Source organism: Anguilla rostrata, chromosome 3, assembly GCF_018555375.3.
Source record: "Anguilla rostrata isolate EN2019 chromosome 3, ASM1855537v3, whole genome shotgun sequence".
Classification (NCBI taxonomy): domain Eukaryota; kingdom Metazoa; phylum Chordata; class Actinopteri; order Anguilliformes; family Anguillidae; genus Anguilla; species Anguilla rostrata.
Window position 1 is genome coordinate 31,387,309 of NC_057935.1, and position 19,736 is coordinate 31,407,044.

The 19,736-nt window shown below is 38.4% G+C and overlaps 1 protein-coding gene across 2 annotated transcripts in view; it reads left to right on the forward strand.

Moving 5' to 3' along the window:
- Positions 1–19,736, forward strand: part of erich2 (glutamate-rich 2) — a 102,625-nt gene that overhangs the window by 66,159 nt on the left and 16,730 nt on the right. For both annotated transcript variants that reach the window (XM_064327168.1, XM_064327167.1), the window contains one exon: positions 6,090–6,247. In XM_064327168.1, the coding sequence (XP_064183238.1) occupies positions 6,090–6,247 (158 nt within the window). The remainder of the gene's footprint in view (positions 1–6,089; positions 6,248–19,736) is intronic.

Genomic DNA, 19,736 nt, shown 5'->3' on the forward strand with positions numbered 1-19,736 from the left:
CATAAATTAAATTTATCCGTTAAAAATCCATTTTAATCACCAGGTAGTCTACACTTAACAAATAAGATACAATAGTCTGTAATCTACTATGTTAGCTCTCAAAATAACCAGCAAAAACAAAACCTGCACTTCAGTTGTGTTTACAATCTAGCCTACGCATTGTAGATATTTGCCACGAATACGAGTGCAGAGAAAGAAGTGTATCCGCAAATAATGTTGATTAAAATTGTGCACAATTTCGTACTGCAAATGAAAATAAATGTGGGCAATACGGCCTAGGCTACTTGCTAAAACTGCCTATTTGGGGAGAGCTGGCTATATATGATAGTATTGAGTAGCCTATTTGTGGATTAATTGTATTGATACTCAAGGAAAATCAGGGGAAGATTCCGCCACTGCTTAGTGATTAAAACAGATTTTGCTAAATCGCATTTATCATTTAATCTCCCTAACACAATGCGAAGAAGCTGTGTCCCTTTCCATTTGATTATATGTTTGCATGCTTGTTAATCACTGATAATTAATTAAAACAGTTTGAGATCAATGATTAGTTTAAAGGAAAGTTTTGCGCCTCACCAGTTTAAGAAAGATGGATAAAGGAGGAGAAAGTGAGGACAAGAGGAGGATGACCGATTATTTTCGTGGGTAAAAAAAATTCTTAGCATTAATGACACTCAATAAACTTGAAATATATTATGTAAAAGCTTGCATCAATAGTATAAATTATTTTTAAAACATTGTTTTCCTTAATTACAATTATGTGCACAGTACATTAAAGATACAACTATTTTGAGCTGAGACATTCATTGGTTTGTACCTTTTTTCACCCACCTCCCACCGGATCTCAGGGTCCACCCACCTCCCAAATCCCAATTTAACCCCTGTCTATCATGTGTTTCTAATAACAGTAAAAATGCTTCTGTAAATGAGCTTCTGTAAATGCATCGTAGAAACAATACAGCAGAGCGTTGGTATTAAAAAGAAAATGTACTTTTGAATACTTAAGTATTTTTAAAAGCAAGTACTCCAGTGCTTTAACTCTGCTTGTAGGACGGAGTGTAGCACTGGTGTAGCACCAGGTAAGGAACTGGGCTTGTAACCGAAAGGTCGCAGGTTCGATTCCCGGGTAAGGACACTGCCGTTGTACCATTGAGCAAGGTACTTAACCTGCATTGCTTCAGTATATATCCAGCTGTTTAAATGGATACAATGTAAAATGCTATGTAAAAAAGTTGTGTAAGTCGCTCTGGATAACAGCGTCTGCTAAATGCCTGTAATGTAATGTTCAGTCAAATTTTTACTTGAGTTACATTACAACTTTCACTTGTAGTGGAGTAATATTTGACCAGGGGTATCTATACTTTGACTCAAGTAATGGAGTTGTGTACTTTGTCCACCACTGCTTATTAATCACCATTGAAATAACGACTTCACTTGTTTATTAATAACATTAGCTTGATGACATTGATGTGCACGACAACGTTGTCATAAAAGTTTTCCCAACCGTGAAAACCGCCTGACTTGTTTACATTTTGGACAGATGTGGCTACTGAGTAAATCTATCGTTGTTTCCGTCGCAGCACTTTCGAGTAATATCGGAAAAATTCAAAAATTTCTTCTTATGGTGAAGATTGCCTGACCAGCAAACGTAGAAATGTGTTAACCCAGCAGAAAAATTAGGCTATATCTAGAAATACTATCTTTGGGGAAAAAACGCTACGGTTGAGGGTCAGGCACTCTTCACAGTAAGAAGAAATTTCAGGATTTTTTCGATATTGCTTGTGTCTAAAGTGCTGCTTACTCAGGAGCCACATCTGTCCAAAATGTAAACAAGTCAGGCAGTTTTCACGGTCGGGAAAAATTTTATGACAACATGGTCATGTAGCTAACTTAGCTAGCTAGCCAAACAGTCAGTAACACAGATACTTCCTTTGTGCCATTTAGGGATAATGTTAAGGAGGAAAGGTAGCCTACTGTTAAAGCCAAAAAACTTTGGACAGTTTTTTTTAAACGTTAAATGTGCCTAGCATTCCGAGGCTTGTTGTAAGATTCAGTAGCCAATCAGGACTTGAATACAAGTTTTTGTAGAGTGCAAAAACCTTGATATTATTTATTTTAATTTAATTTATTTTGTTGTTGTTGAAATGTGCCCAGCATTCCAAGGCTGTAAGAATCAGTAGCCAATCAGGACTTGAATACACGTTTTTGTAGTGTGCAAAAACTTTGATATTATTTATTTTAATTTAATTTAATTTCTTTTGTTGTTGTTGAAAACACAGCATTCCAAGACTATACATTGTTGTCAGATTCGTTGTAAGACTCTGCTATGCTGTAAAAAGTTGATTTTTTAAAATGTGTGTTGAATAAACGACTTATTTATAACAACATTCACATTACATAGTCATATTTTCAAATCTCCAGTCAGCACTGACTTAATGTAGGGTCCTATGGAATCTGTGGTATAGCTTTTTTAAATTCTCAATTCCGCGATTCTGTCCGTGATTCATTTTTGGAGAGATTTTGGATCTTTCTGGACCCCTAGACATGATGGAAAGCTTGTAATTCTCACTTGAAAATAATGCAACAGTGAGTGCCTTGAGTCAAAACAGTTGATTTGTAGTGAATATGTTGTGATTTACAGCAATGCGTAATTTAGACATTTTGGATAGATTTGCAGATGCTGGGTACACTGCTTAGTTTTTGCTTTATAGATCTTTAGTAGTTCTACATATCCACCCTTAAATTTTATGAACTTGTGGTCAAGAAATTTTTGATCCAGGACATGAATAGTTTAACCTGCTGTATATATGGGATCTCTCAGTATTTCATTGCAAACTAAAAAAGAGCGAATTCATTTTTGCTTTTTTGCCTGAAAAATTGCCTTTGTGGCACTTTATTTCTTCCTAAATTATGAATATGAACTAATCTAGTATTAGCTAGTATTGTAATTGGTAAAAATGTCTTGCTTCATTTAAGCCATTTTTCAAGGTTCTGTGATGCTCACATCTGGAGTTATTAAGGTTTAAATAGGGTACCCCCTAAATGGGCAAGGATTGACTGGATTTGGCATGTGCACTAAGGGGTTAAACACAAACACTACTTTGCAAACTAACAGATGCTTACGTTACTGTGTGAAATATCCTCATTATAAAATACTACTAACCTATTTAACAACACTCAATTTCAAAAATAACGTATATAACTGAAATATTTTCCGGAGTAACACATTTGGACAATGAAATCTTATTTGAGTTCAGTATATGGAGACCGAGACAGAATCAATGGCTTCGTTCTTCAGTTCTAACTTAGTCCAGAAAACAGGATTTCAGCTAGTTCTATCAGCAAACATCTGCCTTAGCCATGCTTAATATTTCTCAAGAATAATAATATTTTACAAGAAATTCCAAAAGTCATCAATAACATTTTGCCAGGTGCAGTGTCTTTTACTGCTACCACAGAATGAATGCGTAATGCAGCTATAATTAGACAAAACTCTCAGTTATGCTGAGCTTTAAAACGCTATTCTAAAAGTAAAATTAGACATACATCATTAGAAAGCTTATTCTGCCAGCTATTGGGTTGATTAACCCTCCTGTTATGTTGCGGGTCAAATTGACCCTTTTTAAAGTTTGAAAATCTAGGAAAAATACTTTAAATTATTTTTTCAGTATGAAACTTCTTCTACTGGCCTTAATTAGTGTAATCAACATTTTAAATGAAAATGGTTCATTTCATGTATTTGCAAAACCCCCCTGTATGGGGATTGACCCGGGAACATTTTTGCTGTACCTAAAAAATGAACAGAACAGGAGGGTTAATTGTCGATCAAGCCAGATTGTACTACATAGGACGACAGCACCATAAACAACATGTGTGGTATTACACACAGCTATTTTGGAAGGTACCCAGGCATCATAAATGCGCGTATATTTCACAAACGGATTGTCCAAGACAATATATGACCAATCAGTTTCGAAAGGGACATCCCTACATGAAAAACCAATGGTATGGCTTTAGTCGCAGATATTGACAGTAGAATGACATAGTATAATTTTTTTAATTTCTCTTGTTTATTTCAGTGTTCAGTGCGCAGTGTTTTTCACTGGCGTACCTTCGACTATCCGCATGTTAAGTCTGACGTCACACGTGATGTTTTGCCATTTCCGGGTCCAAACGCTCCAAACGCTCCAAACGTTCAGATCCCCAACCTGTGAACCTTTTCACGAATACTTACTCCTTTAGTGAGGCACCATTGAGGGTTAAAATAGGTCTAAATTCTTTCAACTCCAATAAAATCAATGTGCTACAAAATCCAGCATTCTAAAGCAGTTAAAACAGCAACATTATTCTTTCGATTTTGAATTGTTGTTACGTCCCCTCCCCTTTCCAATGTCCAATTTTGCAATAGATGGCAACGTTGAATCACGGGTCTAGTTACTTCATTTAGGGATGCCAACCATCCCAAAAAATACGGAATCGTCCCTTATTTGGACAATAGGACAGGCGTTCCGTATTTAACTCATGGCTACGGGACTCATTTTCATCTGTATCTTTGTGAATGATTCCGTTTGTAGTAACCGCTGTTTTGAATACAATTCAATAGTTAGCTAGCTAGCTAGCTAGCTGATATAACAAGCATGCTGTGAGATCATTCTGACCTAAAACCCAGAATTCTAATATTGGCTAGGTGACAAGTGACGGCGAACCTATCATAAAGCTAACTGCCATTCAAACCCGGTTTCAGAGTGTCTTGTTAAAACACAATGTCTACACTCCTAGACCGCAACATTTTAAAAAAGCAAGACAGCTAGGGAGATTAATTTGATTGAGTTATGGTTTCATGTAGTTTTCTTATATAATGTAATGGCAAAAATGACCAAAATTGGTGCTAATTGTATGGTATAAAACAAGAAGGAACTATTTTTTCTTGATAGAATCGTTGGTTTCATAGAATTAACGAACAGAGGTTTTTGCTTAACAACGCCGGTGCAAATAGTAGAACTACCATTATTTTCCAATAACGGGACAGCCCGTTGTGGTTTATTCCTTACATATAATACAGTGGTAAGAATATCATTACTGTACAACTGCTACCATATAAACTGTAGTGTAGACAGGTTGTGCACTAATGTATATGCATAATGAGAACTGATAAGGACAGGTAAGAACATGATGTAAACAGCTACCTAACGTTAGCACCCACTGGCGCCAAACTTCGTTTTTCCTCATTCATTTAAGAATTGTAACTTAATTATCAACTACAGCCATTTCCTCTTCTCTTTCTCATCGCAAGGAAAGTGGTAGAATGACAATGAAATAGTTTTTTTGGGCTCAGATCTATTCAAACAACAAGGGACACAGCACTGCGGCACGTTGAAAAGACGAGAGCTTCAGCCAACGCAGCAGAGGCTTGGACCCAGAAACAGTATTATCGGAAGGTTGATACGTCACGGTTTAACAAGCGGATTATTGGCTTTATCACATTGCTATGACGGAATACAAATTTTTAGAGGTAAAATTTTGTTTTCCTTTACGCCAAGATTGACACTATTGTCCAGCATGTCATGCGTGGGGGGTGTAGTTTGAGATGAGACTGCTGGGAGGGGGTGCTTGGTAAATGCACGACCAGCGCGGTGGCGCTGCAAAACTCCGTATTCGGCATAGTTGTCCTGAATCGTCTACTAATAAAACTAGAACACCAAGTTTTTGTTTTCAACTCATAATTTTGTTGCAGGAGCACAGAATGTCTGAGTTCAGCAATCTAGGCATGCCGGCGTGCCGACCACTAGGTGCATTGTGCGAAGTGGTTAAATATATGCCTTGTTTTCCTGCTTCAGTATAGCTATGGTTAACTTGGGATGTGAAATTTAACAGCACTGCGAGAACACTTCCACTGTCCTCCTTTTCTTCTCCTTGTTTTGCTTCTTCGGCATTAGTGATGTTGCCTGTCAGAAAACAACCATTTTTAAACAAGCAGAAATACTCACAGACAAGTGAAGGTTCAGCTTGAAATTAAACAAACTTTTTTGCTGTTCTGTAAAGTTGTGAATGAAACGATCTCTCACTGGACTTTCATTCTGTTGTGGTAGATGGGACAGGAGAGCAAGCATGTGCACAGGATCAGCCAGGGTCTCTGCAGTCTGCCGACTACTTGTGCATGACATCTCAGGATGATTCCAAGCCGGAGGAAGAAGGGGAGATCAGTGAAGATGAGGAGCACAGAGCCCCGATTGAGTTGTTTGCTGAGGTAAAGGAGCTTTGGCTTGGAGAACAATATAACAATGACAAGACAGCTGATAGTAACAACAGGTCTTTCAACCCATCTATTTTTTTTTGTTTGTTCACAGTATCACTGTCACTATCACTGTGTCAAGTCTGGTCTCGAATACTCCAAGAATCTGTGGTTTTACTTTTGCAAACTGGCTAGCTGATCAATGGAAAAAATTTTAACAATGGATTGATGATATTAACTGTGAACGAATTCCCTATACGCTAGGGTACCGGTACAGGTATTCGTACCAAACCATTCAATATGGGACTTTCCGTCCGGTACATGCTGCAACCCAAAAAATAACAGTTGGGTACATTGGGTATGTCGCTAGCAATACATTGTATTTGCTTGAGATGGCGCCACCTGAAAGTGCCTATTGCTGGAGTGAGGCAAAAAAAGACTGGAGTGCGAGCCGTTCTCCATGGCATTAAAGTTGCTTCTTGTTGCAGAATCAGGCTGGGCCAAAGCAATAAGGAACGCAATAATAAAGCAATAAAGTTTTTATTGCAGTGGGTCTTCAACCATACTCAGTTGTACAGAACATGGGTTTTAAGCATATACAAATCAGCATATGCTTTAAGAAAATTAAAGTTGCAACAATATTGATGTGCATAAAAAAACATTTTTTTGTATTACCTACCTATGCTTAGCTATGTAAGCATTCGGAATTGAGTCAAGTTCATTCAAAGTGGATGTCGGACTCTGCCAAGGCTGTGCTTTGTCTTCTATCCTGTTTGTGGTATTCATGGATTTCAAGGTGCAGCCAAGGTATGGAGTGTGTCCAGTTTGGGGACATAAGAGTGGCATCTCTGTTGTTTGCGGATGATGTCATCCTCTTGGCCTCGTCGTACTGTGACCTTTGATGCACACTCGAATGGTTTGCAGCTGAGTGTGGAGCGGTCGGGTTGAGGATCAACCCTTCTAAGTCTGTGGCCATGGTCCTATCCCGGAAAAAGATGGCTTGCCCCCTTCAAGTAAGGGGGGAGCAACTACCTTTACGTGGAAGAGTTCAAGTATCTCTGGGTCTTATTCACGAGTGTGGGAAAACAAGATTTGGAGATTGACTGCCATATAGATGCAGCGGCCGCAGTAATGCGGGCCGTGTATCGGACAGTGGTGATGAAGAAGGAACTGAGCCGAAAGGCAAAGCTCTCAATTTACCTGTCGATCTTCGTCCCTACTCTCACCTATGGTAGGGAGATCAAACCTGTTTTGGCAATCTTTCAGAAAACATAATTTGACAATTGATTTCTTCATGGGTAAGGTCATAATAGATAAAGTATAATCAAATAACAACGTATAAATCGCTAATATAACTGTTGTTTGCTATAATACGATTTTAGAAATTAGCCGCTTCCCTCCGCATGTAATCATTGTCATTGGAGGGAAACACATCATCACCTGAGTGACATTTAGGGTGGGGTTATCTGTTTTCCTTCAACAACATTAACCAATATTTTGTGGTATTCGTGCAGTAAAACTAACATACTGTATGCATTTACTGGTATGTATTGTTATGGGATGGTATTTAATGAAAGGTGTACTCTCAAAACGCAATACGTGCCAAAATGTCTCCGTTTCAAACAGCGGCCCCATGGCTTCAAAATTCCAGTTGGGGACTGGAATCAACCAGGCTCATGTCCCCCTTTTCACCCTAATAAAAAATCAGCCATTCGGAAAACTAAAATCTTTTATACCATACAGACGATCTTGGTGAAAAAATGTATGTAAAAATATTGTTGTTCAGAGAGTTTTCCCGGTGACCTAGCCACCAGAAAACATGTAGGTCATAGCTAGTGGAATACTATTCGAGCTGCTGGGGATTCAGAATCCAGAGGGGCACATGTCTCCTTTTCATCTTAATTACAAAAAACCCCATTCTTTAAACTAACATGCTTCATACCACACTGTAGAAAAGATCTTGGCAAAGAAATTAATGTAAGCATATTGTTGTTCCAACAAGTTTTCCCAGTGACGTAGCCACCAGAAATAATACACATACAGCAGGCTATAGCTGACTATGGAACACTATTCTAGCTGCTGGGCATTCGGATTCCAGAGAGTGGTGCATGTCTGCTTTTCACCGTAAGTACAAAAAACACCCATTCGTAAAACTAAAATGCTTTATACCACACTGCAGGTAAGACCTTGGCAAAGATATACATGGAGGAGTCTTGTTTAAATGAGTTTTCCTGGTGGCTTAGCCACCAGACAACATGTACACTGGCAGCAGGTCATAACTGGCTTTGGAATACTATTCGAGCTACTGGGGAATTGGATTCCAGAAGGTGGCGCAGAAGGTTTTCACCGTAATTACAAAAACACCTATTCGTAAAATTAAAATGCTTTATACCACACCTTAGATTAGATCTTGCTGAAGGTATACTGTACATGTAAGGATTTTGTTGTTCAAATGAGTTTTCCTGGTGAAATAGCCACTGTACACTGACAGCTGGTCAAAGCTAGCTGTGGCGTACTATTCTAGCTGCTGGAGATACAGATTCCAGAAGGTGACACGTGTCCTTTTCACCATAATTTCAAAAAACGCTCATTCATAAAACTGAAGTGCTTTATACCACATTGTAGACAAGACCGTGGCAAAGATGTAAAAATATTGTTTTTTAATCCCTTTGTGCACATGCCAAATCTGGGCACTCCTTGCCTATTTAGGGGGCACCCTAGTTAAAGCTTTATAACTCCAGATATGAGCATCACAAAGACATGAAAAATGGCTTAAATGAAGCAATTACATTAGTTTATATTCATAATTTAGGAAGAAATAAAGTGCCACAAATGCAGTTGTCTAGGCAAAAAATTTATTTACTCTTTTTTTGTTTGAAATGAAATACTGAGAGATATGCAGCAGGTTAAACTATACATGTCCTGGATCAAAAACGCCTTTACCACAAGTCCGTCAATTCAAAGGGTGGATACGCAGAACTACTAAAGATCCATGAATCAAAAAGCAGTGTGCCCAGTGTCTCCAGATCTATCCAAAATGTCTAAATTATGCATTTCTGTAAATCACAACATAATCATGCATTTCACTACAAATCAACTGTTTGACTGAAAAACTCACTGTTGCATCATATTCAAGTGGGAATTACAAGCTTTCCATCAGTACAGTGGCTTAAAATATCTAGGGGACCTGAAACATATCAAAATCTCTCCAAAAAGGAATAAAAAAATTTTTGTCCATTATAAAGCATATACACTCACCGGCCACTTCATTAGGTGACAGGAGTGGCACCCGGTGTGGTCTTCTGCTACTGTAGCCCATCTGCTTCAAGGTTTGACGTGGTTTGCATTCAGAGATGCTCTTCTGCATACCTTGGTTGTAACAAGTGGTTATTTGAGTTACTGTTGCCTTTCTATCAGCTCAAACCAGTCTGGCCATTCTCCTCTGACCTCTGCCATCAACAAGGGATTTTTCGCCCAGAGAACTGCCACTCATTGGATATTTTCTCTTTTTCGGACCATTCTCTGTAAACCCTAGAGATGGTTATACGTGAAAATCCCAGTAGATCAGCAGTTTCTGAAATAGTCAAACCAGCCCGTCTGGCACCAACAACCATGCCACGTTCAAAGTCACTTAAATCACCTTCCTTCCCCATTCTGATGCTTGGTTTGAACTTCAGAGGATCGTCTTGACCATGTCTACATGCCTAAATGCATTCAGTTGCTGCCACGTGGCTGATTAGATATTTGCGTTAACAGGTGCAGTTTGCAGTTGAACAGGTGTACCTAATGAAGTGGCCGGTGAGTGTACAGTGGGCTCCAGAATTATTGGCACCCTTGATAAATATGCACAAAACATGCTTTTAAAAAATTCTAAAGTAAAAAATAATAGTTATTGACATAAGTTTTATTTTCCAACATGTGTAAACTAGTGTGCTTGATTAATGATTCATTGTAATCAACCAAAGTTTTACATTTTTTAAATAAAATAAAAATATTTCCCCAAAAAACAGTTATTGGCAACCCTGGTTTAATACTTTGTGAAAACACCCCTGGCAAAAATGACAGCCATAAGTCTTTTCCTATAATTTGTGATAAGGTTAGAGAACACAATTGGAGGGATTTTTGACCATTCATCCATGTAGAACTTTTCAGAATCATTGATATTTTTGGGTTTGCGCTTATTGACCCCCCTCTTCAGTTCTGACCACAGGTTTTTGATGGAATTTAAGTCTGGAGACTGAGATGGCCATTGGAAAACATGGCTGTTGATTTCACTTAAGCATTTCTGTTTAGATTTTGATGTATGCTTGGAGTCATTGTCCTGCGGACAATCCACCTATGACCAAGTCCTAGCTTCTTAGCAGAGACAACCAAATTTTCTGCCAGAATTTCCTGGCACTTTGTTGAATTCATTGTGCCATTGATCTAAAATAGTGCCCCGTCCCCGTCACTGCCAGCAAAACATCTCCAAAATATCAATGACCCACCTTCATATTTGACAGTGGGTATGAGGTGCTTTTTCTGAATGCATTTCTCTGTTGCCGTCAAACATGTCGATGGTGTGTATGGCCAAAACGTTCAATTTTGGTCTCATCTGACAATAGCACTCTCTTCCAGTCATAATTCCAATGAGGTTTGGCAAGCTCCAAATTATCTGTTTTGTTTATTGTGCTCAGTAAGGGCTGTCTTTGTGCCAAACTTCCAAAGAGTTAGTTGGTATGGAGGTACCATTTTATTTTATGTTTCTAGACTTGTTGATCGAAGACGAAAACAAACCAATCTCTGCAATTCTTAAACAGTGATTATTAATGGCCTTCCTCACCATCTTCCTCAGTGTCCGTGAAGACAACACGCACCTGCGTCCTCTTCCTGGCAAATTTGCAACCATTCCATATGTTTTACACCTTTTTATTACTGCCCTTACACTGCTAAGTGGTATGTTTAACCATTTATGTCTTTTTTTGTACTCATTACCAGACTTGTGATGGTAAATTACCATCGGTCTCTTCTGAATTGACAATTATTTGGCTTTTCCCATGCTGATGGATGACAAAGGGATTTTGTATGCTTGTTACCTAACTTTTGTTCTCTAGTGAAACTGGAAATGATGGAATGACACAATATAGTTCCTTTAGACTGAGATGAACTAAATTAAGTTAAATTGTCTTGCCAATTTCATTTTGTTTGATTTTACTTACAATAATTGTCAGGGGTGCCAATAATTATGGCACCTATGGTTTTCAGAAAAAAATAGATTAATGAATAAAAAACATTGAAGCATGAGAGTAAATGTATTGAAATAAAATTATATAGTTTTTCCATATGTTTGAACATATGGATTATTATCTGTGTCATTTTTATTAAGGGTGCCAATAATTCTGGAGCCCACTGTACATGTGGCTGTTATGAAAGTTGAAACATTGATATCAGATTTAAAAAATAATGCAAAAACATTATCACACTATGTGGTACAGTACCTAAATGTGTAATCATTAACTCTTGTATGTTTTTCTGCACTCTACAGGATATGAAGTTATCTTGTATGGGGATGGGACGACATTAAAACAATATTTAACCGTCCACCACGTTTTGGCAATGTTCCAGTTGAGGTCACATCCGATACATACATTAACCTCTTAGCGCAAAGCCCCTAGTGGTCGGCACGCCAGCGTGTCGAGATTACTAAACTCAGACATTCAGTGCTACTGCAACCAAAGTTATAAACAGAAACGCGTTGTTTTAGTTTCATTAGTAGATGATACACGACAACTATGCAGAATACGGAGTTTCGCATCGCCACCATTGTCGGTCTGGTCGTTCATTTAACACGCACCCCCTCCATGCAGTCTCCTCTAAAACTACACCCCCCACCCATGACATAATGGACAATATTGTCTATCTTGGCATTCATAAAAATATTATTTCACCACTAAAAATTGTATTCCGTCATAGCAACCAGATAAACCCGACAATAGCCCTAAGATATGCCAATACAGCAGTGAAAACGCTGCTCACTGAATAACGAAATAAACGAGAAAAAGTTTTTTAAAATGATACCATGTCATTCTATAGCCAATATCTGGGACTAAATATTGAATAAATATACAACCTTACCATTGGTTTTACGCATAGAGATGTCCCTTTTGAGACTGAGTGGTCATATATTGTCGTGGACAATCCGTTTGTGAAATATACGTGCATTTGTGATGCCTGGGTACCTAGCTGTGCATAATACCACACGTGTTGTTTACGGCGTTGTCACCCTTTTTAGTACAGTCTGACTTGATTGACAATTCATTTATTAAGTAGGTGAGAGTATAAGCTCTCTAAAGATGTATAACATGTCTAATTTCGCTTTTGGATTAGCGTTTTATAGGTCAGCGTAATCGAAAGTGTTATGATCGCATTCACTTACACATTCACTCTGTGGTAGCAGTAAAAGACACTGTACCTAATGAAACGTTGTCAACGATTTTTCGAAATTTCTTGGAAAATGCTATAATTATTGAGGACTTCTGGGCATAGCTAAGCCATATGTTTTCCGATAGACCAAGCTGACATCGTTTTCTGGTGTAAGACAGAAGCAGATAGAACTATATCATTGATTTACTGTCTCTGTCTCTATCTACTGAAAACAGATTTCATCATTGTTATGTAAGTATTTCTGCTCAAAATATTTTGGTTATATACGTTATTTTTGAAATTGAGTGTCTTTAAATAGGTTATTGGTATTTTGTAGTGAGGATATTTCACACTGTAATGTAAGCGTTCATTGGTAGTCTAGTAGTTTTTGTGATGCATGCAACAGTGATGACGAGAGTGTTTGGACGTTGCCAAAACGTGGTGGACGGTTGAAAATTGTTTTCATGTCGTCCCATCCCCATACAAGAACACATACGAGAGTACAGAGTATAGAAATGCATACAGGAGTTAATTATTACACATTTAGGCAATGTACAGCATTGTGTGACAATATTTTTGCATTATTTTAAAATCTGATACCAATGTTTCATCTTAAACCTTCGCTTGTTTATATGCTTTACAATCGACAAAAAGCATTATATTCCTTTTTGGAGAGATTTTGGATATGTTTATGGACCCCCTAGCTATTTTAGACCACTGTACTGATGGAAAGCTTGTAATTCCTACTTGAAAATGATGCAACAGTGAGTTCTTGAGTAAAAACAGTTGATTTGTAGTGAAATACGTGTGAATATGTTGTGATTTACAGCAATGCATAATTTAGACATTTTTTGGAGACGCTGGATACACTGCTTAGTTTTTGCTTCATAGAAGCAGAAGTAGTTCTACATATCCACCCTTAGATTTTATGAACTTGTGGTCAAGAAGTTTTTGATCCAGGACATGTATAGTTTAACCTGCTGGATATATGCAATCTCTCAGTATTTTATTGCAAACCATAAATGAGCAAATTCATTTTAGATGTTTTGTCTAGACAATTGCATTTGTGGCACTTTATTTCTTCCAAAATCTAATATTGTAAATGGTACAAATGTCTTGCTTCATTTAAGCCATTTTTCAAGTCTCTGTGATGTTCACATCTGGAGTTATAAAGCTTTAAATAGGGTACCCCCTAAATGCCCAAGGATTGGCTAGATTTGGCTTGTGCGCTAAGGGGTTAAACACAAAGTACTTAGCAAACTAACGAACGCTTACATTACAGTGTGAAATATCCTCATTATAAAATACCACTAACCTATTTAACAACACTCAATTTCTAAAATAACGTATATAACTGAAATAGCATTAACGCTTACATTTAGACGATGAAATCTTATCTGTGTTCAGTAGATGGAGACAGACAGAATCAATGGCATTGGTTCCCCAGTTCTAACTTAGAACTAGCTGAAATCCAGTTTTCTGGACTATCTAATGACAAGCGCAACAATGGCGGCGCTGCGAAACTGTATTTGGTGTAGTTGCCATGTATCGTCTACTAATGAAACTAGAACACAGAATTTCTGTTTTCAACTCATACTTTGGTTGCAGGAGCAATGAATGTCAGAGTTGAGCAATCTAGGCACGCCGGTGTGCCGACCACTAGGGGGATTACGCTAAGTGTTTAAAGTATTTTAATTACTTTTAAATATTTTTTTAGAAATTATTTGAAATACAGCATTTACAAATACTTAGTATTTAAATTACAAAATGTATTTGAAAATACATTTAAGGAGCATTTCCATGTATTTCCGTGCAATTACTTTCAAATGTGTCTTAAAAAAAACATTTTAAACATTTTCAAATGCAAAGTGTTTCATTTAATGGAATTATTTGAAATTACTTTACCACAAAAGGCCAGTGGTGGAACATGCGCAATTGCACCAAGCTGTTTAAAGACTTGAAAAGAACTGGATATGCAAGAACCCATCAACTCTGAAGGTTGTGCATTTTCTGTAATTGGAGGACAGTATTTTGATGAGAATGCATCAGGTGACTGCTGACGGCCGCAGTCCAATTGTACCAATTTCCATTTTTAATTGCTGCCAATGGATCTGTACATATTGCCGTTGAACACTCTGACAACAGAAAAAAGAGAAAATACGGAAATAAGGCCTATAATTTTAAAAAGATTGCATGTGTAAAAATAAACTGGCCATTAGCTTATCAAGAAGTCTCGGTTTGCCATCCCCCCCATGCAAAGGCATACATGGGCATTTAGGCTACTATCTGTTAGAGGCAGCGCATGGGTTGTTTAAAATTGCTAGCATAGGCTACCCTTACCCATAATCCAAATTCAACCCCTAGCCCCTAGTAGTTCCCCTGGAGTGCCCTCAGTATTATATCTCGCTGACATCACATTGAAGGCCACTCACAAAGATTGTACAATGAACTCTGGGATACCCCCTTCAGCCTTAAGCCTATATTGTTGCTGGCTTGTTTATTTCTGTTGTCTATCACTGGGGTCAAGAGGACACTGTAGTATAAGGTAATACCTTTATGTAGAAAAAACAATTTAACATGTATTTTAATGTATTTTTAAAAGGCTCTAAATACTATTTGAAAAAGTATTTGGCTTCTCAGGAAATACTATTTGTGAAAGTAAGTGGTTTTCCATTTAAATAATTTAAATAAATGAAATACAAAGTATTTTATGTGTAAACGTATTAGAAAATACTTCAAATATGTGTGCACATACATTTTCAAATACAAATATGTATTTATATTTATACTAAAGTTAGTGGCCTTCTACCGTATCCCCTTTTTTTTCTTGTCAGAGCTTTCGACAGCCATATGTACAATTCCATCTTTTACATTTTGTAAGGTTAGACATTGTAACAGGTTTTTCAATCCTTCTCCCCACAAACCACACAATCCATTGTTCGTGGACGCACACAGGCTTTATTGTGCACTTTTGTCAAAAACACGGATATAGACGCTTTCATCGGACGCACATGCAGGGTTTTCCCTACCGTAGAAAGGCTTAGGCGCAGCGCCTAAGTAAATGGTAAATGGACTGCATTTATATAGCGCTTTTATCCAAAGCGCTTTACAATTGATGCCTCTCATTCGCCAGAGCAGTTAGGGGTTAGGGGTTAAGTGTCTTGCTCAAAGACACTTCAACATGCCCAGGGCGGGGTTTGAACTGGCAACCCTCCAACTGCCAGACAATCGGTCTTACCTCCTGAGCTATGTCGCCCCTAAGTGTTTTTACGGAGCGCCGAATGCATGTGAAAAGGCATTTAGGCGACATATCAGAATGAATGTAAAAACAACAGTGAAAGTTCTATGCGCTGACAAAAAAAAAGGTGGCTTTATGGTTTTAAACACTGAGCGCTATGATGACATTATAAATAGAAGTGGGTGATTGACGAGCGTTTTTATTGACGACCACTAGGGGCTGTGCGCTAAGAGGTTAATGTATGTATCGGATGTGACCTCAACTGGAACATTGCCAAAACGTGGTGGACGGTTAAATATTGTTTTAATGTCGTCCCATCCCCATACAAGATAACTTCATATCCTGTAGAGTGCAGAAAAACATACAAGAGTTAATGATTACACATTTAGGTACTGTACCACATAGTGTGATAATGTTATGCATGGTATGTTTGATCTAAATGCATTTACAGAATATAGTGTTTTCTTCCCAAAGATGGTATTTCTCGATATAGTTGTGCCGCCGTGTTAACACATTACTACGGTTGCGGGTCAGGCACTCATCGCGGTAAGAAGAAATTTCTGGATAACGCTTCCGATTTCGCTTGTGTCGAAAGTTCTGCGACGGAAACAGCGATAGATTTACCCACCAGCCACATCTGTCCAACATGTAAACAAGGCAGTGTTCACGGTCGGGAAAAATTTTACGACAACGTTAGCCAGCTAGCTAGCTAGTTGACGTTACATAAAGATAACTCGACTGAACTAGCGTTAGTATCTAACGTGGCTTGGTAGCTAAAAAAGTTAGGCTGTGTTCACACGGAACGTCTTTTTCTGATGAAAAAGATGCTGTTCCAAAATATAGTTGAGAGCGCCTAAGCCCTCTGAAAACCTAGGGAAAACCCTGACGTGCATTGCCAAGGTTATGCACTTGGCCCTAAATTAACTTCCGCTCTGTTTGTTTATTATTGGGTTTGTGTTTACCGGCTAATATGACACACATTACAAACGGAGTGTAAGTAAAACTGATGAGCAGACTGATGTTGGGCTCAGGCTGTTGTGCTGTGGGGTGCAACCTGACCTCGGGAACAAACTACATTTCGAAAATTTGTAAAAATACATAATTTAACTTTGTAACCCCACTAGGGAATTGTGAAACTAATTGCTTGAATCCCTGCTATTGTTATAGCTGGTGCTTGCCTGTTGTTACTTCGTATTTTTGAGAAATAACTGGACATCGTTACCTATTAAAATGTAAGTCCTGTAAAAATAGACATCATAAACTGTATTTAAAAAATCAACTTCATACATACACATTTAGTAATACTAATACAGCCTTATTTACTATATCAACTTAAGACAAGCAACACGCTTGTAATCTCATCGCGACCTATTAAAGCCAATGGCGCAGACGTTGCTTCATAATTTCAAACTGCTTTCCTAACGGCTATTTTGCGTCCTGCGACTTGAGTTACAACAGTAAATATGTACGGATTCCTAGACGTGCTGATAGCGGCCACCCTTTCTCATATTAACCTCAAATACGCAAGACAGGACACTTATACAGTATGCTAGCAAATTTATGTTAAGTTCCATTCATTTATATAGGGTTGTGGATACACATCCCCTTAGCAACCAAAAGCTAGCGCTGGACCACCTCTGACTTATTTGCCGGCACATAAAATTTTTTTTGAAAGTGTTGAAAAAATAACCACGGGAGGATAACAAGGACATTTTTTCCTACTTAACTAGGAACAGGTTGTTACCGATATTTCACCTATTTCATATATAGTTGCAAATCAGTTTACGTTTTCCTGTTTGTCGAACGAAGGTGGTCAAATAGGTGCTCTCACTGCAGCACTGACTTTGTTTCAGGTAACAAACTCATGATAAGCAATAGCTAATAGCTAGCTGACCTGTAACAAGCCTTCAATAGTTATGAACAATTAGCTAACTAAATTGATTGTAGCTAGCTAGCTAGCTAAACATAGCTAACATTGTATAAATTATACACAGAAACGTTAGATCAATGCTAGCAGTTGATACACTATAGCTACGTTTTGAACGAACGTTATGATACCTATAGTAATTGCATTGGCTACACATGCTGCCCAGCACTATTTTGTGTCTCATGTTATCATCGTTTTTAAGCAATGTAACAGAGTGCACTTTTTACACAAGAATGTGCATGTAACCAGAATAGTTATGGATTATGCAAGGAATGTATGATGCTCAGCAAGGTGCAATACTGTCAACAGTTATCTGTTTCTGTCGCTTGTTTTTCTGGTAGTGTAACGTTATTGCATTTGAGTTTGGCCAAGTAACGGTTCTTTTCTTCGACTGGTAACCCCACATAATGCTGGCTTGACATAGTTTTAACTAGCTACCTAACATAATTTACTTGTTATTTATTTTGCTTGTTATCAGAAATAGTCTTTGATTGTTTGCGGAAGTCTGCCAGGAAGTTAAGTTAGGGCCAGAACAACGCACATGCGCAGTAACGTTTGTTTATGTTGTTACCGTTGAAAGCGTCTATAGAGACAGAGCGCAAGGCGTCATACTCTGAAAACCACGGCCACCGGAGGGGAAAACAATCGGTGCCACAATATGCAACCAAGGGCTGAAACGCTAACAAAATGCCTGTAGCTAGCTAAAAACATTAGATTTAAGCATGTCAAAGGATTATTTTAGCACCCTGTGTCTACCTACGTTAGTCTAGCTCTAGCTTGCTACTTCAGTGTAGCGACAACGTTATAACGGTCTCTGAAAAACGGTATTTGCCTTTGGCTCGGGAGGCTTCTGGTGAAACTGATGCAGAAATCAACCGTAGTTTAAACATGGCAGCTAGAACTTAGCTGACGTTAGCTACTTATTACTGGCAATTTTATTAATGCTAGCTAAGTAGCTATCATTTTTGCTTCCCCTTCTTAGCCATCTACAAGCTTGTTGAAACAACGTTGCTAGCCAACTCCAACTTATTTAGAATGACAGTAACGTACTGTAGCCTGTAGCTAGCTTGCTAGCTGACACGCCACTAGACTTGAATGTTAGGACAGGTTTTTCGGTTCGGCAGCTTATAAAAACTAAGTTCTGGGTTCTTTACCCAGTTGGTAGTGCATCCCACCACACACCAGCTTTTAGACATTTTTCTGTTATTTGCTAGCAGACGAAAGTGACAAGGAGGCACCTTCACGCAATACAAAGTCAGTGGAGAGCAATTAATTGTTGTTCCCCTCCGGTGTGGGCGGGACTTAATTGCGTTCTGTCGCTATTAACTGAACGCAGCTGTCTATGTTGTGGTTGACAAGCTAGATAGCCAATGAGAACCCTTCCCTGTAGCAAGCTACACAGCTACCGTTATTCCGTTAATGTTTTGGTAATTTCATCGTCATTCAGTTGAACGAGCTGCGCTGTCTTATAACGTTACAATGTATTGTGTTCACTTTACTGAAATGTTAATAACCCCCCATCAAATACACATCCGTGTTAGTCATCAGTGCTACTGCTACTGTCTTTGTGCCAGCTTCGCGAGCTGTCTCTCTTGCCCTTTCATTGAGCGGCTAACGTTAGCTAGCCAAAATTAGCCACCATAGTAACGTTACGTTAGTTCATTCTGCATGATTCTGCAGCTTGTCTACTATTCTGCAGCTTGTTTACTATTATGCGGATGGCCCAGAATTCCAAGGAAATTTCCGTGGAATCCTGGGGGGACGACTAAAATGGTGGCTTACTGGTAATGTCGCAGCCTTGAGACCGCTGAACCACAGGATGGAATCCCACCTGAGACTTGGGAAAATCTTTCATTTCTTATGCACGCTTATTTGCTCACTAATAATTAGGGGTCCAAGCAGCGAAGCTGGTGGAACCCTATTGTATTTGTTAGGAT